The sequence below is a fragment of the Dama dama genome, chromosome 32 (genome assembly GCF_033118175.1).
Source record: "Dama dama isolate Ldn47 chromosome 32, ASM3311817v1, whole genome shotgun sequence".
Taxonomy (NCBI): domain Eukaryota; kingdom Metazoa; phylum Chordata; class Mammalia; order Artiodactyla; family Cervidae; genus Dama; species Dama dama.
In genome coordinates this window covers 34,529,452-34,543,389 of record NC_083712.1, presented here as the reverse complement: position 1 = coordinate 34,543,389, position 13,938 = coordinate 34,529,452, and the positions used below count along the sequence as shown (strand labels likewise).

The window sequence follows — 13,938 nt, the reverse complement described above, 5'->3', positions numbered from 1 at the left end:
ACTTGGTGAACAATATTATAAAAAATGCTTAAAAAAAACACAACCCTCCTTCTTCTTCCTTATTATTTCCCTGGGTTACAGGGTCAACTAGACAAGAGCAAATTAGAGACAGCGTTGAAAAAAAGAATCCATCAGTCCTGTTGGTGGATCTGCCTTAATGAGTCGAAACACTTCTAAGTCTTTATGGTTTGGCTGGATGCATTAAATGAATCAGATCAAGCACATTTTTCAGACTGATCTGGCCAGGCCAAGAGACACTAGCCTTGGCTGTTCCAATTTTAATTAGCCTGTAAGGTCTGATTTTCCTTAAGGATACAATGTTCTGGCTGGCCGGAACCTCTGGAAGCTTTTCCTGTTAAAAGGTATGTGGGTATCAGCTCAGGGTGCCTTTATTAAACCCTTCAGATCTTACTGAGGGAGATCATGTATCTGCAAAAGCCATCATCATACATCATTGTTTGGGAAAAGAAATATTAAATTTAATAATTAGACCCTAAAGTGATAACGCTGGAAGGATGCTGTTAGGGAGAAGAGGGGAGGTGATGGTGGAATTTTTTTTCTTCCTTTCAGGTAAGACCAATACGCCTTTTGAGAAGTGGGATAAATTTTTATCCTGAGGGAAGTAACCTGACTAGATAACTCCTCTTGTATAGACCACCTGCCACCCGTGGGATGTTGGTGGGACTTCTTGTATTCCTTACTCTCGAGTGATGTTCTCTGATGTGCAAAGGACCATGTACATGAATGTGGGGCTTTCCCCTCACATGAATAGTTTTCTCTTGGAATTTTTTTCTGGGGGGAGGGGAATGTGCAAGTAATTGAGTTTCTATCCCTGGAAACTGACAGCTTGCAACAGCCTCATTGCCCACAGACTATGGAAAGTGCAGTAGGTGTAGACTGTGATGTTATTGAAAAGAAAGAAACAGCTATAAGATGCTCTTGTTGCATGATGTCACTGACACTAGCTGGATGGGGACCAGACAGTCCTTTATTAAGGACATTGCTTTATTGATTGATATGCACTTCCAGGGCCGTAGCATTCAGGAAGCCTGGGGACCTGTACTGCGGAGACTCCGGGAGGACAAAACGGCTTCCCCTTCCTGCCAAGACTGGCTTTTCTCCCAACTATCTAGGATGTTGTCTAGTCACTAAGTTGTATCCGACTCTTTGCAAGCCCACGGACTGTAGCCCACCAGGCTCCTCTGTCCATGGAATTTCCCAGGCAAGAATACTGGAGTGGGTGGCCATTTCCTTCTCCAGGGGATCTTGCCAACCCAGGGATCGAACTTGAGTTTCCTGCATTGGCAGGCAGATTCTTTACTGCTGAGCCACTGGGGAACAGTATGAAAATCTGTATTTGATTACTTGGGATATGGTGACTCAAATTTAATTCTATTAGTGTTAGAATTTCCATCTAAAATAGCATAGGGTATTTTGTTCTGTTTTTTGTTTTCTCGCTCATAAGATAATGAAGCTGACTACTGCAGTGGTTATATATCTCCAGAAAACTGGAGTAATCCATGTCTGAAAGTGAAAAGTGAAAGTCGCTAAGCCATATACAGTCCATGGAATTCTCCAGGCCAGAATACTGAAGTGGGTAACCTTTCCCTTCTCCAGGGGATCTTCCCAACCCAGGAATTGAACTGGGGTCTCCTGCATTGCAGGCAGATTCTTTACCACCTGAGCTATCAGGGAATGTATGCAACATATTGCAGTGTAAGAGCTTTCTATGTTACAATATGAGTAGATGATTTTTATATTGTATATAAAGCTCCCATGAGCCGAAAATGGCTAACTTGGTGTATGTAAATCTTCTTTTGTTCTCAGGCCCCTGGCTTGGTTCCTCCTAAAGCCTTATGAATCACTCCAACTTACCCAGTTCTGGAATAACAGCATGGTCAGATCCGATCAGTGGGTCAAGGAACATGGGATGTATGTGAATTGTAGTAAGTAAGGTGATTTTCAACTCTAAGTGAAAGTTTTGAGTCTAAAAGCTGCTGCCCTCAGTACCTCGTCGGTAAACTAACCATAGATTGAAAGCAAAGAAATCATTGTTATGGCTGTATGATCCCTTCTAAAGAGAAAGGAAATTAGTTAGGAACTGAAAGGTAAGAGGAGACAGGGGGGAAATATAAAGGTTTCAGCTCAGAGGCTCTAAATTCTGCAGGCTAAAAGGAATGATGATTGGTCCATACCCATAAATTCAATCCCAAGATGCTCTGCCAATGCAGAAAGTTGACAAAAAAAAAGAAAGAAAGGGAAAAAGTTTCAGAAAAGAGCAATACACTGCACTCCAAAACACATTTACACACGACTATTACGGCTCTGTGCGTGCACATCGAACAGACAAATGGTGGATGGTTAAGGAAGCAGTGCTCAGGTACGCCCCCACGAGTCCACGGAGGGAACTTCTCTTTTAAGAGGTGTGCAAATACCAGCACACTGTGTCTTTATTAACCCTTAAAAGACCTTACTGAGGGAGAAGAGGCATGACTGACCCCTCCTCTATGCTATTTGTTATCTGGGAATCGAAAGACCGGATTTATCATCAGAGATGGCATTTGGGATTATTTCACCCTTCTGCTTTCAAAAGGCAGGCGTGAAGTTCCAGGGAGGTGAAATCATTTTACCCAAAGGTACAGAGTGGCAGAGCAGGGAGGTGAAGCCAAGAGGAGCGATTTGGTTGGAAATTTTTGTCACATTAGATTGGTATTTTTCATTGTTTGGGGCGAGCTATGATCTAATATTTCCTGTTCTTTTATTTACTTATTTTAAAACTATTCCTTTCCCCCCAAAATCTTCCACTGTCTCCATCATTTGTATGACATGGAGAACACTTCTGCTCAAAAAAGCCAGCCAGGGCACTGGGGCAACTGGGAGCCTGCTTCCAGTTTTCTGTATCATCTCTGTGTGGCATAGCATAGCAGTGAATGCCTCACTTTTTCAAATGGTTAAAAAAAAAAAAAAAAAAAAAAAAGCAGGCAGGAGGAGGATGCAATTCCTGGGTTCTTTGGTTAATTTGAATTTACTAGTTCCTCAAGTCACAAAGAGCCCAAAAGATGGGCACTTCCCAGCGCTGAGCCCCGATGCCCAGATGATAGCCGATGGCCACAGGCACCCAGGGGGCCTGCAGGGCTGCCCAGGGGAGGGGGCTGGAAGCTGTGCGCCCCCAGACCACAGTCCTAGCACACCTGACTGAGGACACATCAGAATTGCAGGTCCAGCAGGACCTGCACAGGCTCAAGTGGTGAAGCAGGGAAAATTGGGCAAATTAAAAAAACAAAAACAACAACAACAAAAAACCCCACCCAGAAATGATGCTTTCCATTCTTGAAACAAAGAACTGTTAACCAAATGTCACCATCTGGGGCCCTTCAGGACTTCCTTATTTGTGCGTGGGGGGTGGAAAGGCCGGTGGGAAGGCGGGGCAGGATGAAAACAGCGGGGTTCTGTAGGGTCTGTATTTCTTTTCCTTGGTCACTGACTAGAGCGACACCAGGACAGTCCCCGAATCTGACAAGGCATCTCTTCAGTTTGAAAGCACACGTTGGACGGGTATTTCTCTTCCAAAACAGTGTGGACATGAACAGATCTCCTCATATAGAGATCGTGTTTGGAGTCATCCTGGTTTCAGGTCCTTTCTCTGCCATTTACCTGTTCAGTGACTTTGGACAAGTTCATTTCTCATTGACAAAATGCTTATGGTATTGACACATGCCTCACAGGGTGACCCTGTGGAATAAAGGGGACATGAGGTGTGTCGGCCAACAGCAGAGGGGTTTAACAGCTTGGCGGACAGATGTATCTGGGGATTTACTTTGGGCCACTGATTGCAGGCATGCAGGCTTAGTTTTGATTAATTTCAGGGTCCCCAAAACTCTGACAGCCTCTGTGATATTTCAAGAATTTAGACTAAAAAACAAACAAAACTTGCCACCTCTTAAGGAAATGAAGTGTCCCAGATTTTATATATATATATGAATAATATGTATGTATAAATACATATCAAATAGTACACTGACTAGCAATGATAAAGAGGCACTTTATGTAATAGAATTTTCTTTGCCTTAAGTCCAGGGTACTCAGGCAAATCACGTACATTTTTCATAAATTTAAAGAAAGAGGATGTAGAGTGACTTTGGTTGCACCATGTTCCAGCAAAATTAACAGTTTTTTCCAATCTGAATTTCTCTTGCCTCTGTGCAACACTGAATTGGACAAATTGACATTTTCTCCCAATTTGTTTCCTCCACATAAACTTCAGAACATCAAGATACCACAATTCATTTTCTGAGGAAGTGATAATAAATTTCCTTACACGTTTCTATGAGAAACTAACTCAATTTTTCTCCCTAGAACCACCTCCGTGTCTTGCCTTTTCCTCCTACGTCAGTAATAATTTAAGGGTTAAAATCAACAGATGACTACAGAAACTCTTTCCAGAGAAAAGAATCATGATTCCATGCCTACATGAACACTGCTAATTATCTATATTAGTTGCATAGAAAGGTTGGTTAAGTCTTCAATAAAATTAGTAGCATGCTCATGCATACATATTACTGCATTTACAGTTTTATAGGTAAGTTGGTGAGCCTAACTCTAATTTCATTTTCATGGGAAGTCATTCATATCAGGCAGCTCCAATTTCAAATAATTCAAAGGGAAATTGGTACTTAAAACTGTACTCTCTTCTGGCCATAAGCCCTAACAAGGAAACAAGCAGAGGAAGCATGCATCGGTCACCCAAGTCCTGTAGCAAACACTACTGTAATTTATTTGCCTATTGGTGGCTACATTTCTTTCATTGTGAGTCAAGAAAAGCAGAATACACAAACACTTTTCATTTTCTGAAGAGGTTATTACTTTCTATCTGTTCTATTTAATCTAATGTTGGCTTAGGCTTATTACATATCATGTGTTTCCTATTGAACATCTGCCTAGCGACTCCATTTTTCAAATTAAATTAATAATTCACAAACACGAAGTTACTGTAAACAATTTAGCTTCCTTTTCTACATGTGATTTCCTGCTGTGCAGTAAGCAATATAAAAAATTAATTTAAATCTGAGTCTTTAGAAACTATTAAGTATTGACTCACTGATCTTTTGCTGTTGGATTTTATAATTGTTTGAAGAAAACTGATTAACCTGTAGGTTAATTTAAATTTTCAATTGCATTAGAGAAAAGAACAAGAAAACTTCTTGAAAATTGAAATTGTCCATATATGCAATTATAATTTCTGTTAACATCTGAAGACATTCTTGGGTTTTCTTAAGCAAGTAATCTCAAAGAGGTATGTGTCCTCTTGACTTTTGCCCCCCTGAGGTTTCTAGAGGAGTCCTGTCAATGTCATTGCTAAATGGGACCAATGTAGCCACTGACTTCTAATTTTCAACTTACCTTTACAATAGTAGATGCTTTTGTTTTTTCACATATACCAATCCATATTGCCACTGAACCCTTTGAAATGTAATAGGAAACTTCTTTCTTCCAAGTTTCCATATGCCATGAGCAAGTATGTTCATAAAAACACACACAGTGAAATCTCACTAACGCTTAGCTGGAGTTAATAATTCTGTTATAGGTTGATGTGTCTATTCTACTTTCAGCAAGATACACATGTTTGATAAAGAAACTAATAACTTCAGTGAATTTTAAAAACATTTGGAAAAATCAACACAAATAATTTAGGCACTAGTAACTTATGAATCAAAAATACTTTTAAGGCTATCTGAGTTAACTCATTCTGAGGATATGCCTATAAGTTCTAAAATTGTACCCTTTTAAAATAGTCTATAATTTTGGCTATTCTAGATGTTAGTTTATATATGACCTATCTGCTCCATACTGCTTGAAACTACTGAAGCTGTGTGTTTTTCCCTATAGTCTATAAATTGATTGATTGTTCGTATACACAATCACAGACACACATAAACCCACACACACACAACACACACACAATGATGAAAACAATCCGTTCAAGCAGGAACTCTGTGTCGAGAGGGGTGAAATCTAAAGCTTACTAACCTTGACAGTATTTTCCAAGAAAGTATTATAAATGTTTTATTTCAAGGCAAACGGCTTCCTTCAAGAAAGCCCTATAAAAGATACATGTGTTCCTTTCTATTATATTTTAAATAAGTTTTTATAAATCAATACATGTCCCGTAGGACACCCTGACCAGAAAAATTGTATTAAGTCCTAATAATCTAAGTTATGTGTTTAGAAGCATTTAAAAAATTATATGTTCTTTTAAAATGTGATTCATCAACTGAAAATGTAGTTTGGTAAGTTGAACAATATTTCTCTCTGAAGCTGGGGAATATTTTTTCTTTTAAAATGTATGATATGCATTTCAAACTTTATGAACAAAAATAAGTAAATTTTAAACTTTACCAAGATGGCAACACTTTTTTAGCTTTTGTGTGGCTTTCATTGCCAGTTGAACATCAAGTGCTTAGAGCAGCAAATATTTATTTCCCTGCCTTTGATGTGAAGGTTTGTGGAAGTAAAAATTGATAATTTAAGACATGGAAGTTAGAAAATTAACTCTGGGCAAGACAATTTTGGAAAGCAGTTTCTGACTGGAAGCTCTTGCTTTTCCAGACACAAGGCAGGACTGATGCACAGTCATTACAGACTTTGTTTATAAATGTGTTTCCTATCTATCTTTGTTAAATCAGGTTAAATCTGAATGCTGTTTTCCTGGACATCTTCCAAAAGTGCCACTGAAAGCTTACTAAAGAATTTATTCAAGGAATCACATTCCGATTAAAATACATAATGGCTATTTTAAAATTATATCTTATGAAAGAGAATATGGTCTAAAAGAGAAATTGAGAACATTTTTTCAGGTTCTACTATCAGATCTCACTGCATCATTATTTTGGAAAATGCCTTCATTTTTACATTGCTTTCAGTGCACAATGATATTCCAAAAATTTAAGTACAATGTACATGTTCAGAATTTTCATTAAAATCTAAAATATAATTGCACTGAATTTATACAGCCACAGGGATTTGTAAATCCATGTCATGTGAATACAAACATTTCTAAAAGGAATGGCTGTATTAAGTAAAATTCTATTATTTACCTTCTGTTTTTACACTCTATCTTATCTAGCTTTATAACAATAATCTGTAGCTGTAGAGAGAACAATTCTGTCCAGTAAAGGCAGAATAAAGAGGAGACTGTGTTTGAAAATTTGGCAATGCCAGTTTATCACTTTTTCACAACAGAAAGTGGTCTGTAACATGATTTTTGATATGCAGCTTTTGTAAATACATCAGAAGTACCACTCACTAAAAAATGATCAAATAGTATGGGTCCAATCTCCTCATAATGCATATGAAATTTCTTTTTTGATAGAATTTATTCTTCCATGACTGTTAACATGAGAAACAATGTTATTCTTTGTATGAATACAAATAAGGGTCAAATCTCATTCTTTTAGGGCCCCCAAATGACCAGTTTCTATCCCTGTTTCTTGTGTTACATGAATTTATACCACAATACACTATGTGAAATATTTTGGGGGTTAAGCAATTGACAAGTCGAATCAGAGGCTGACAAATCCATTACAATGCTTTTATAAATAAAATCTAATAGCACACATCCATGTCTATGAATTGCTTTTGTGCTCCATCGGCTGAGTTTTCTGTGTTTATGACAGTAATGGTATGGTCTGCCAATGCAAAAGCATTTACTATCTGATCTAAATTTACAGAAAAAAAAATTGTCACCTTTGATCTAAATGGATAACTATATGGAATCTATTTTTAAAATAATGTTTTGAAAGTTCCAGAATTAAAAGCTAAAGTCCTTGTTCACAAAAGAAGGACAAATACATAGTTTAGTTATCCATGCAGTTATATACAATGTAAACGGTCTTTTAGGAATGTTCAAAACTTCATGAAGCCACAGAAATCCATCAAAATTTCCTGGTTCTCATTTTAAAAGTATACATCTAGCAGTGAACTGTGATATTTCATAGTAACTAATAAATATTTTTAAAAAATAACTTTTTTCCTAAAAGTATTATTGAGAGTAGAATAACATAAATAAGTGATTTAACAATTCATCTAAAAATCATTTAGACCTGAATCCCTTGTTTCCTAAACAAGGTCAAATAGAAGCCAAGCTATGTCCTTTGCTGTGAAAAAGTTTGCTTTTAATTTTCCTACTCAGTGCTTTTTTTTTTTTTTTTAAATGCAAACTGTTTGGTTAATGAAGAGAAACACCTGAACTCTTTTTATTCTGTTTATTTGTCGGGAAGAACACAGTCTGAACCGCAGCGAACTTACCATCATTTCAAGTGTGTACTGGTTACAAACTTAGCACACCTCCTTTTGGAGGGATGGGGTCATTTTTATAAAGAAGATGGACTGTCCCGTGGAATGATTTTTATTTTCTCAATAAAAGTGAGACTTTTCAAGGCCTTTATTGTCCTTGCGGTGGGTGGGAGAGGCTACTGTCATGTGGTATCACAGCAATTCAAGACCAGTTTCAGAAACACTGGCGCCTCACGCACCTACGAGTAGCTGAGAGCCCACTAGTCACGGACAGAGGAAGTCACGCAACGGCTTGTGTTAATGTTCTCATGCGACAGGCAGAGGCAGTCAGTGTTAGACCCGGGAAACGCATCTAGCTCTAGGCGGGATCTGAGGGGAGGCGCGGCAACAAGAAAGCAGGAACCACTGCGCATGCGCCTAGTCAGGCAGAGACAGAAAGGAAGTGGACGTACTGTAGAAGCTGGCCATTACGTAGTTTTGGCAGCGATCACCAGTAAACTCATTTGGGCACCTGAGAGAGGAAACAAAAAAAAAACAATGGTAGAAAAAAAAAACAGAGAAAACAAGAGAAGAGGTGAATATATGCTAGAAAGAAGCTCCTTCAGTGTCATTTGACTGAACTTGGTGAGTTCACTCTCAGGAGCTGAGTCTTTGTCCTCGTCATGGCTTTCAGACTCTGGCGTCTCCCCCAAAGGGATGCAAATTTGGATACACACGAAAGAAAAGATCCCAGCATTTTAAGTGACCGTGTTCTCTCAGACGGAGCCGCTTAAAATGAAAGCTGGGTGTTTTCTTCAACTAGGTTTTCTGCTTGATAGCATCGGAAGAGTTTTGGTGGGCCCGCCCGCCATGATTGCATCATGGACCGCCATGATGGGTTTTGTGAAATCGATGGCCTTTGCGGTTTGAGACACAGCTAGACAAGATTGAATGGGTTTCTGCCCTGAGTGGGTTAAACCATGATTAGAACAAAAGGAATCAGTCTCAGCTGAGCTGTAAAGGCACCAAGCAGTAGCGACTGTTGCTGCAGTTTGGGGGAGAGAGCAAATTTCAGATTATTTTAACATACTTTCTTGGGTTTGGACTTTCATGGGCACATTCTCAGTACATCTCGCTCCAGTGAATCCAGGTTGGCACCTAGAGGGTAAAAATGTAATAAGCAATCGAACGCTAAAGACACTGAACTTTCAGACTGGCAATTTTCCTCCTACGGAGTATGGAGAGTCCTACAAATGACCTGGTGGCTGAACAACATAAAGGAAAGGAGAAGAGAAAACATTTAGAAAACCATGTCCCATGAAAACTGTGGGGGTATTGCTTGCTTCAGTCTTCGTAAAATCAGTTAACTGAAATTTAACTAGTGTGAGGCTGAAAGGTTGAAGGGGCTTGGCAAGGTATGGGCAGATAAGTCATTATCTCTAGGGCATTTCTGAATTTGTCAATGATCAACTGACGTTGAAACACTGGTATTGGTAAGAGCTTATATGGTTCCATCCATCATCATTTACCATTTAAATAAGTCTGAGTTTTTTCTTTTGTAGACACAATTTTGTACTTCATTTCATGTTGTTGTTGTTAAGTAATGCCTGCCTCTGTGACCCCATGGACTGTAGCCTGCCAGGCTCCTCTGTCATTGGTATCTTTGAAATCATCAAATTACAATATAAGTCAAGCACTTTCACACTCTAATGATTACTGACAAGAAAAATGACATCCTCCTTTTTTTTTATAAAAGATAATACAAAGTAGGTCTTATTTTTAATGGTGTAAAAAATCTATAAAGAGGCAGATTTTTAGTAGTACAAATTTCACTTCATGCAATTATCCCAAATCAAATGCAAATACATTTAAAAAATTTAGACAGTTATTCTTCTCCTGAAGTATTTAATGATGTCATTTTGCATTTAAGGTAAACTGTTTTGAAACTGTATAAAATTTACATTTTACTCACTCACACTTGCCTATCAAAATTCCAGAATCTTGGTAGAATATTGTTCTCAAGGTCTTGGTATGGGGCTGTGCCTAGAGATGGAAGTCCTTTACAACTGCTCTTTTTGTTGCTGTCATTCCAGTAACTAAAGCATTTCAGAATGGATTCATTTTACCCCAAATTTCATACTCAAAGAAACAGGGTCATCAAAAAGTTCCAGGACACAAATATACTTCTTACAGGTGCCCCACACTGATAGCCATGATTATTATTAACAGTTCATCTAGACCATAAACATCATGCACAATTTCTTTTTCAGAATAAATAAAAATAAACACCACCTTTTTGGCATCAGAGAGATGTGAATAAAAACTATTCATTTTTGCTAATATCAGGTTGATTTTTTTTTCCCCATTCCTCTTAAAGCCAAATTCAATGCCAAAAAACATTCTCAAGTGATCTGGTACATCTGCTTCACCAATTTCATGAAGAATGGCTCATAAGAATAAACACTAGCAGTTCCATATTTTCAGCCCTACGAGTACTTGTGTAAATAAAGTATAATTATGATCATTAATCATAATATCAATAAGCTTAACAACAAATATCTTATTATTTACATAGTTTTTTGAATTCTTCAAAAAAAGTATAAATGAACTGGTTATTTTTGTATAGAATACTTTTGCTGAAATGAGTAGAGGAAGAACTACTTAGAGAAATACAAAAATAAGAACTATAACCTGTGAGGTTGGGTCATTTCTTATGAATATGTCATTCTACCTGCTTCAATTAAGAATGCCTTTCCATGTAATTAAAAAAAAAACACATGGAACCTTGTTTTCCATGTAACTTATTTGATGTAAAAATTTGTGAAGTATATGAGATTTTATTTTTATATTTTTTTCTGAACCAGGACTATAAACCATATAGGCATAAATTATAATTAAGTAAGTAATTCCAGAACTAAGAATATATTCTATAATGACCATTTCATCTTACCTGTTTGCATTCTTCATAAAAATTTAAATTCTTAATTTTATCACATAATAATCCATTTGCTTCATACAAAGAACATAGTGTAAGATGTGTGACTATGGCGTGTGTGTGAGTGTCTGTGTGTGTGAGAGAACTATCAGAGGTAAGAAATGCACTTATTTAAGAAGCATGAAATTCACAAAGAGCTCAAGAATCATGAATCCCTTAAGATAAGAAACACATTTATTAGAAAATTGCCCTTTATGCATCTTAGATGACATTTTTGAAATAAGAAGGCATGGGACAACTAGATGAAGGGGATAAAAAATCCTACCCAATCAATTTTCTAATTAGTACAAGATTCTAAAATGATGTTTCCTAGGAAACTAATATGGTGGTTTATCTCTATCATAAAATGATACAGAATATTTGGTGCAGTAACAGTAGACCTGCATAAGGTATACCAATCCTTGTTGGAATTACCTGCTATGTCTGAACCAGAGCTATCCTTTCACTAATGTTTATCTTCACTTGGATGTGTTTTCTTAGTGTAAATCCTTATTATTATTCAAAGTGGGGTCCAAGGACCAACAGAATCAGCATCTGCTGGAATCTTGTTAGTAGACACATAGAGTCTCAGGCCCCAGTCTAGAACTATGGAATAGAATCTGCATTTTAACAAGATCCCTAAGAGATCTGTATGTACCTTAAATTTAGGGTGTCAGGGATCCTGACTTCCAAAGATGGAGACTAAGGCCCTCTATCCTGGCATTGCAGAATCTTGCTGTTTGGATGTGAGAAGTCCATTTGGCTTCACTGGGCCACAGTTGTCTTCAGTGATAAAATGAAAAGATTTATCTAAGTGATTATCAAAGGTTTCTTCTACCACAAAGGTTCTGGGAGTCACTCTCCTACATGGAATCACTGTGCAAAAGCCTGGCACCATCTCTTCTGAATGTATTACCAGTCAGGGGGGACTCAAGAACTTTAAAACGATTCTTCTGATAGAATTGATTTTTTTAAGACAATCATGGAGGCAAAACAAATGTCAAATACCTATTCCTAGGCCAATCAAGGGTTCAGAGCTATAATCATTATGTAATTTTTGAAGATATCTGGAGTTGTTGCCCAATCAGATGGGAGGAAGTGGAAACAACCTCTGCATAAGCAAACTGCAGACTGCATTGATTGGGCAGAGGAAGCACATGCAAATGGAAATGCACCTGATCTATAAGGTGTGAGTCGCTCAGCTGTGTCTGACTCTTTGTGAACCCATGGACTGTAATCCACCGGGCTCCTCGGTCCATTGGATTCTCCAGGCAAGAATACTGGAGTGGGTTGCCATTTGTTCCTCTAGGGTCTTGCTGACCCAGGGATCGAACCCAGGTCTCCCACATTGTGGGCAGATTCTTTACCATCTGAACCACCAGGGAAGCCCGTCTGATCTATAAGCTCTGATTAGAGTCTACAGTATGACTCCTAAAAGAACAGGGAGACTGTATGGCTGCTGGCATGCTTTTCTGTTAGTGTTGTCCTTTAAGTAGCCAATGTGTCACTTTTCTTTGGAGGTGGGAGTACAGCAGCTTTAATCTCACTATGAACAATATGCTCTGGGCCTGAGTCTGAGCACCTTCCAAGAATTCTATGTTTTAGAAGAATCTGTCTGAATAACAATTGAGCCCTTACTGCAGCTTCAAAACTATATGTACCATTTGTTTTACCTATCAGATTAGAAGATAGAGATATTTTAAAAAATTTTAGTATTTGCTCTTATACAAAGATAAACAAAGATAAGCAAAGGTAAGCACCCTTTGTTCTATATTTGTTCTTCAGGAGATGAACATTCACAGACAGTTTCATCTGAACTGAAGCACTGTCTCTTCAAATTCAACATCAATTCCTTCCTGAGTGTCACCTCCCCACCAACTCATGTCCACACCCTGGGTGAGGGATTCCTTATTTGGCTCACTGCATGATGCCTGAATCTCTTCCACTGCCTGGACCTGTTGGTCTTGTGATTACCTCTTTGTGAAGACGGTGAACATATTCTGATCATTTTATAGCTCTAACATTCTAGCTCAGTGCCTGGCTCTTGAAGGACTCTCATAAAATACTGGTTAAATTGAACGTGATTGAAGGTTAGAACTGGCCCCCTCATGTGAAGAGTTGACTCACTGGAGAAGACCCTGATGCTGGGAGGGGTTTGGGGCAGGAGGAGAAGGGGACGACAGAGGATGAGATGGCTGGATGGCATCGCCGACTCGATGGACATGAGTTTGAATAAACTCCGGGAGTCTGTGATGGACAGGGAGGCCTGGCGTGCTGCGATTCATGAGGTCGCAAAGAGTCGGACACGATTGAGCGACTGAACTGACTGAACTGACTAAGTGACTGAAAGTTAGAACATAGTGTCCACTAAAGAACTGTATCAAACAGACCCATATAACCAATTGATTGGCCAAGTACAGGTCAATATTGAACTTTTGGCTTTCATTTCTATAGTTTGTGACCAACTCTCTCCTCTGTAGACTTCCAAATAATTTTTTTCTATAGTACCTTCCTCACAAACTCCTTCGCCTATATAGAAACCTTTAACATTGAGTCTGTAATTTGGAAAAGACTCCATATAACTCCTTAACAGTAAGTCTGTTACCTCAAATTTAAATCCCATTACTGAAATACCATTTAACCCAGGATTCAATAAAGCAGTTACAGTCTAGTAACCAAGACTTCTGCATAGT

The 13,938-nt window shown here is 38.3% G+C and overlaps 1 protein-coding gene across 13 annotated transcripts in view; it reads right to left on the bottom strand.

The window, feature by feature from the left end:
- The window catches only part of NRG1 (neuregulin 1), a 1,115,683-nt gene that overhangs the window by 20,889 nt on the left and 1,080,856 nt on the right, over positions 1–13,938 (bottom strand). For 4 of the 13 annotated variants that reach the window (XM_061134964.1, XM_061134972.1, XM_061134965.1 and 1 more), the window contains 2 exons: positions 8,745–8,803; positions 2,196–2,219 (listed from right to left, as the gene is read on the bottom strand). In XM_061134964.1, the coding sequence (XP_060990947.1) occupies positions 2,196–2,219; positions 8,745–8,803 (83 nt within the window). Of the gene's footprint in view, positions 1–2,195; positions 2,220–8,709; positions 8,804–9,361; positions 9,430–13,938 lie in introns of those variants that run through there. The other 9 variants (XM_061134973.1, XM_061134967.1, XM_061134966.1 and 6 more) reach the window with 3 other exon arrangements.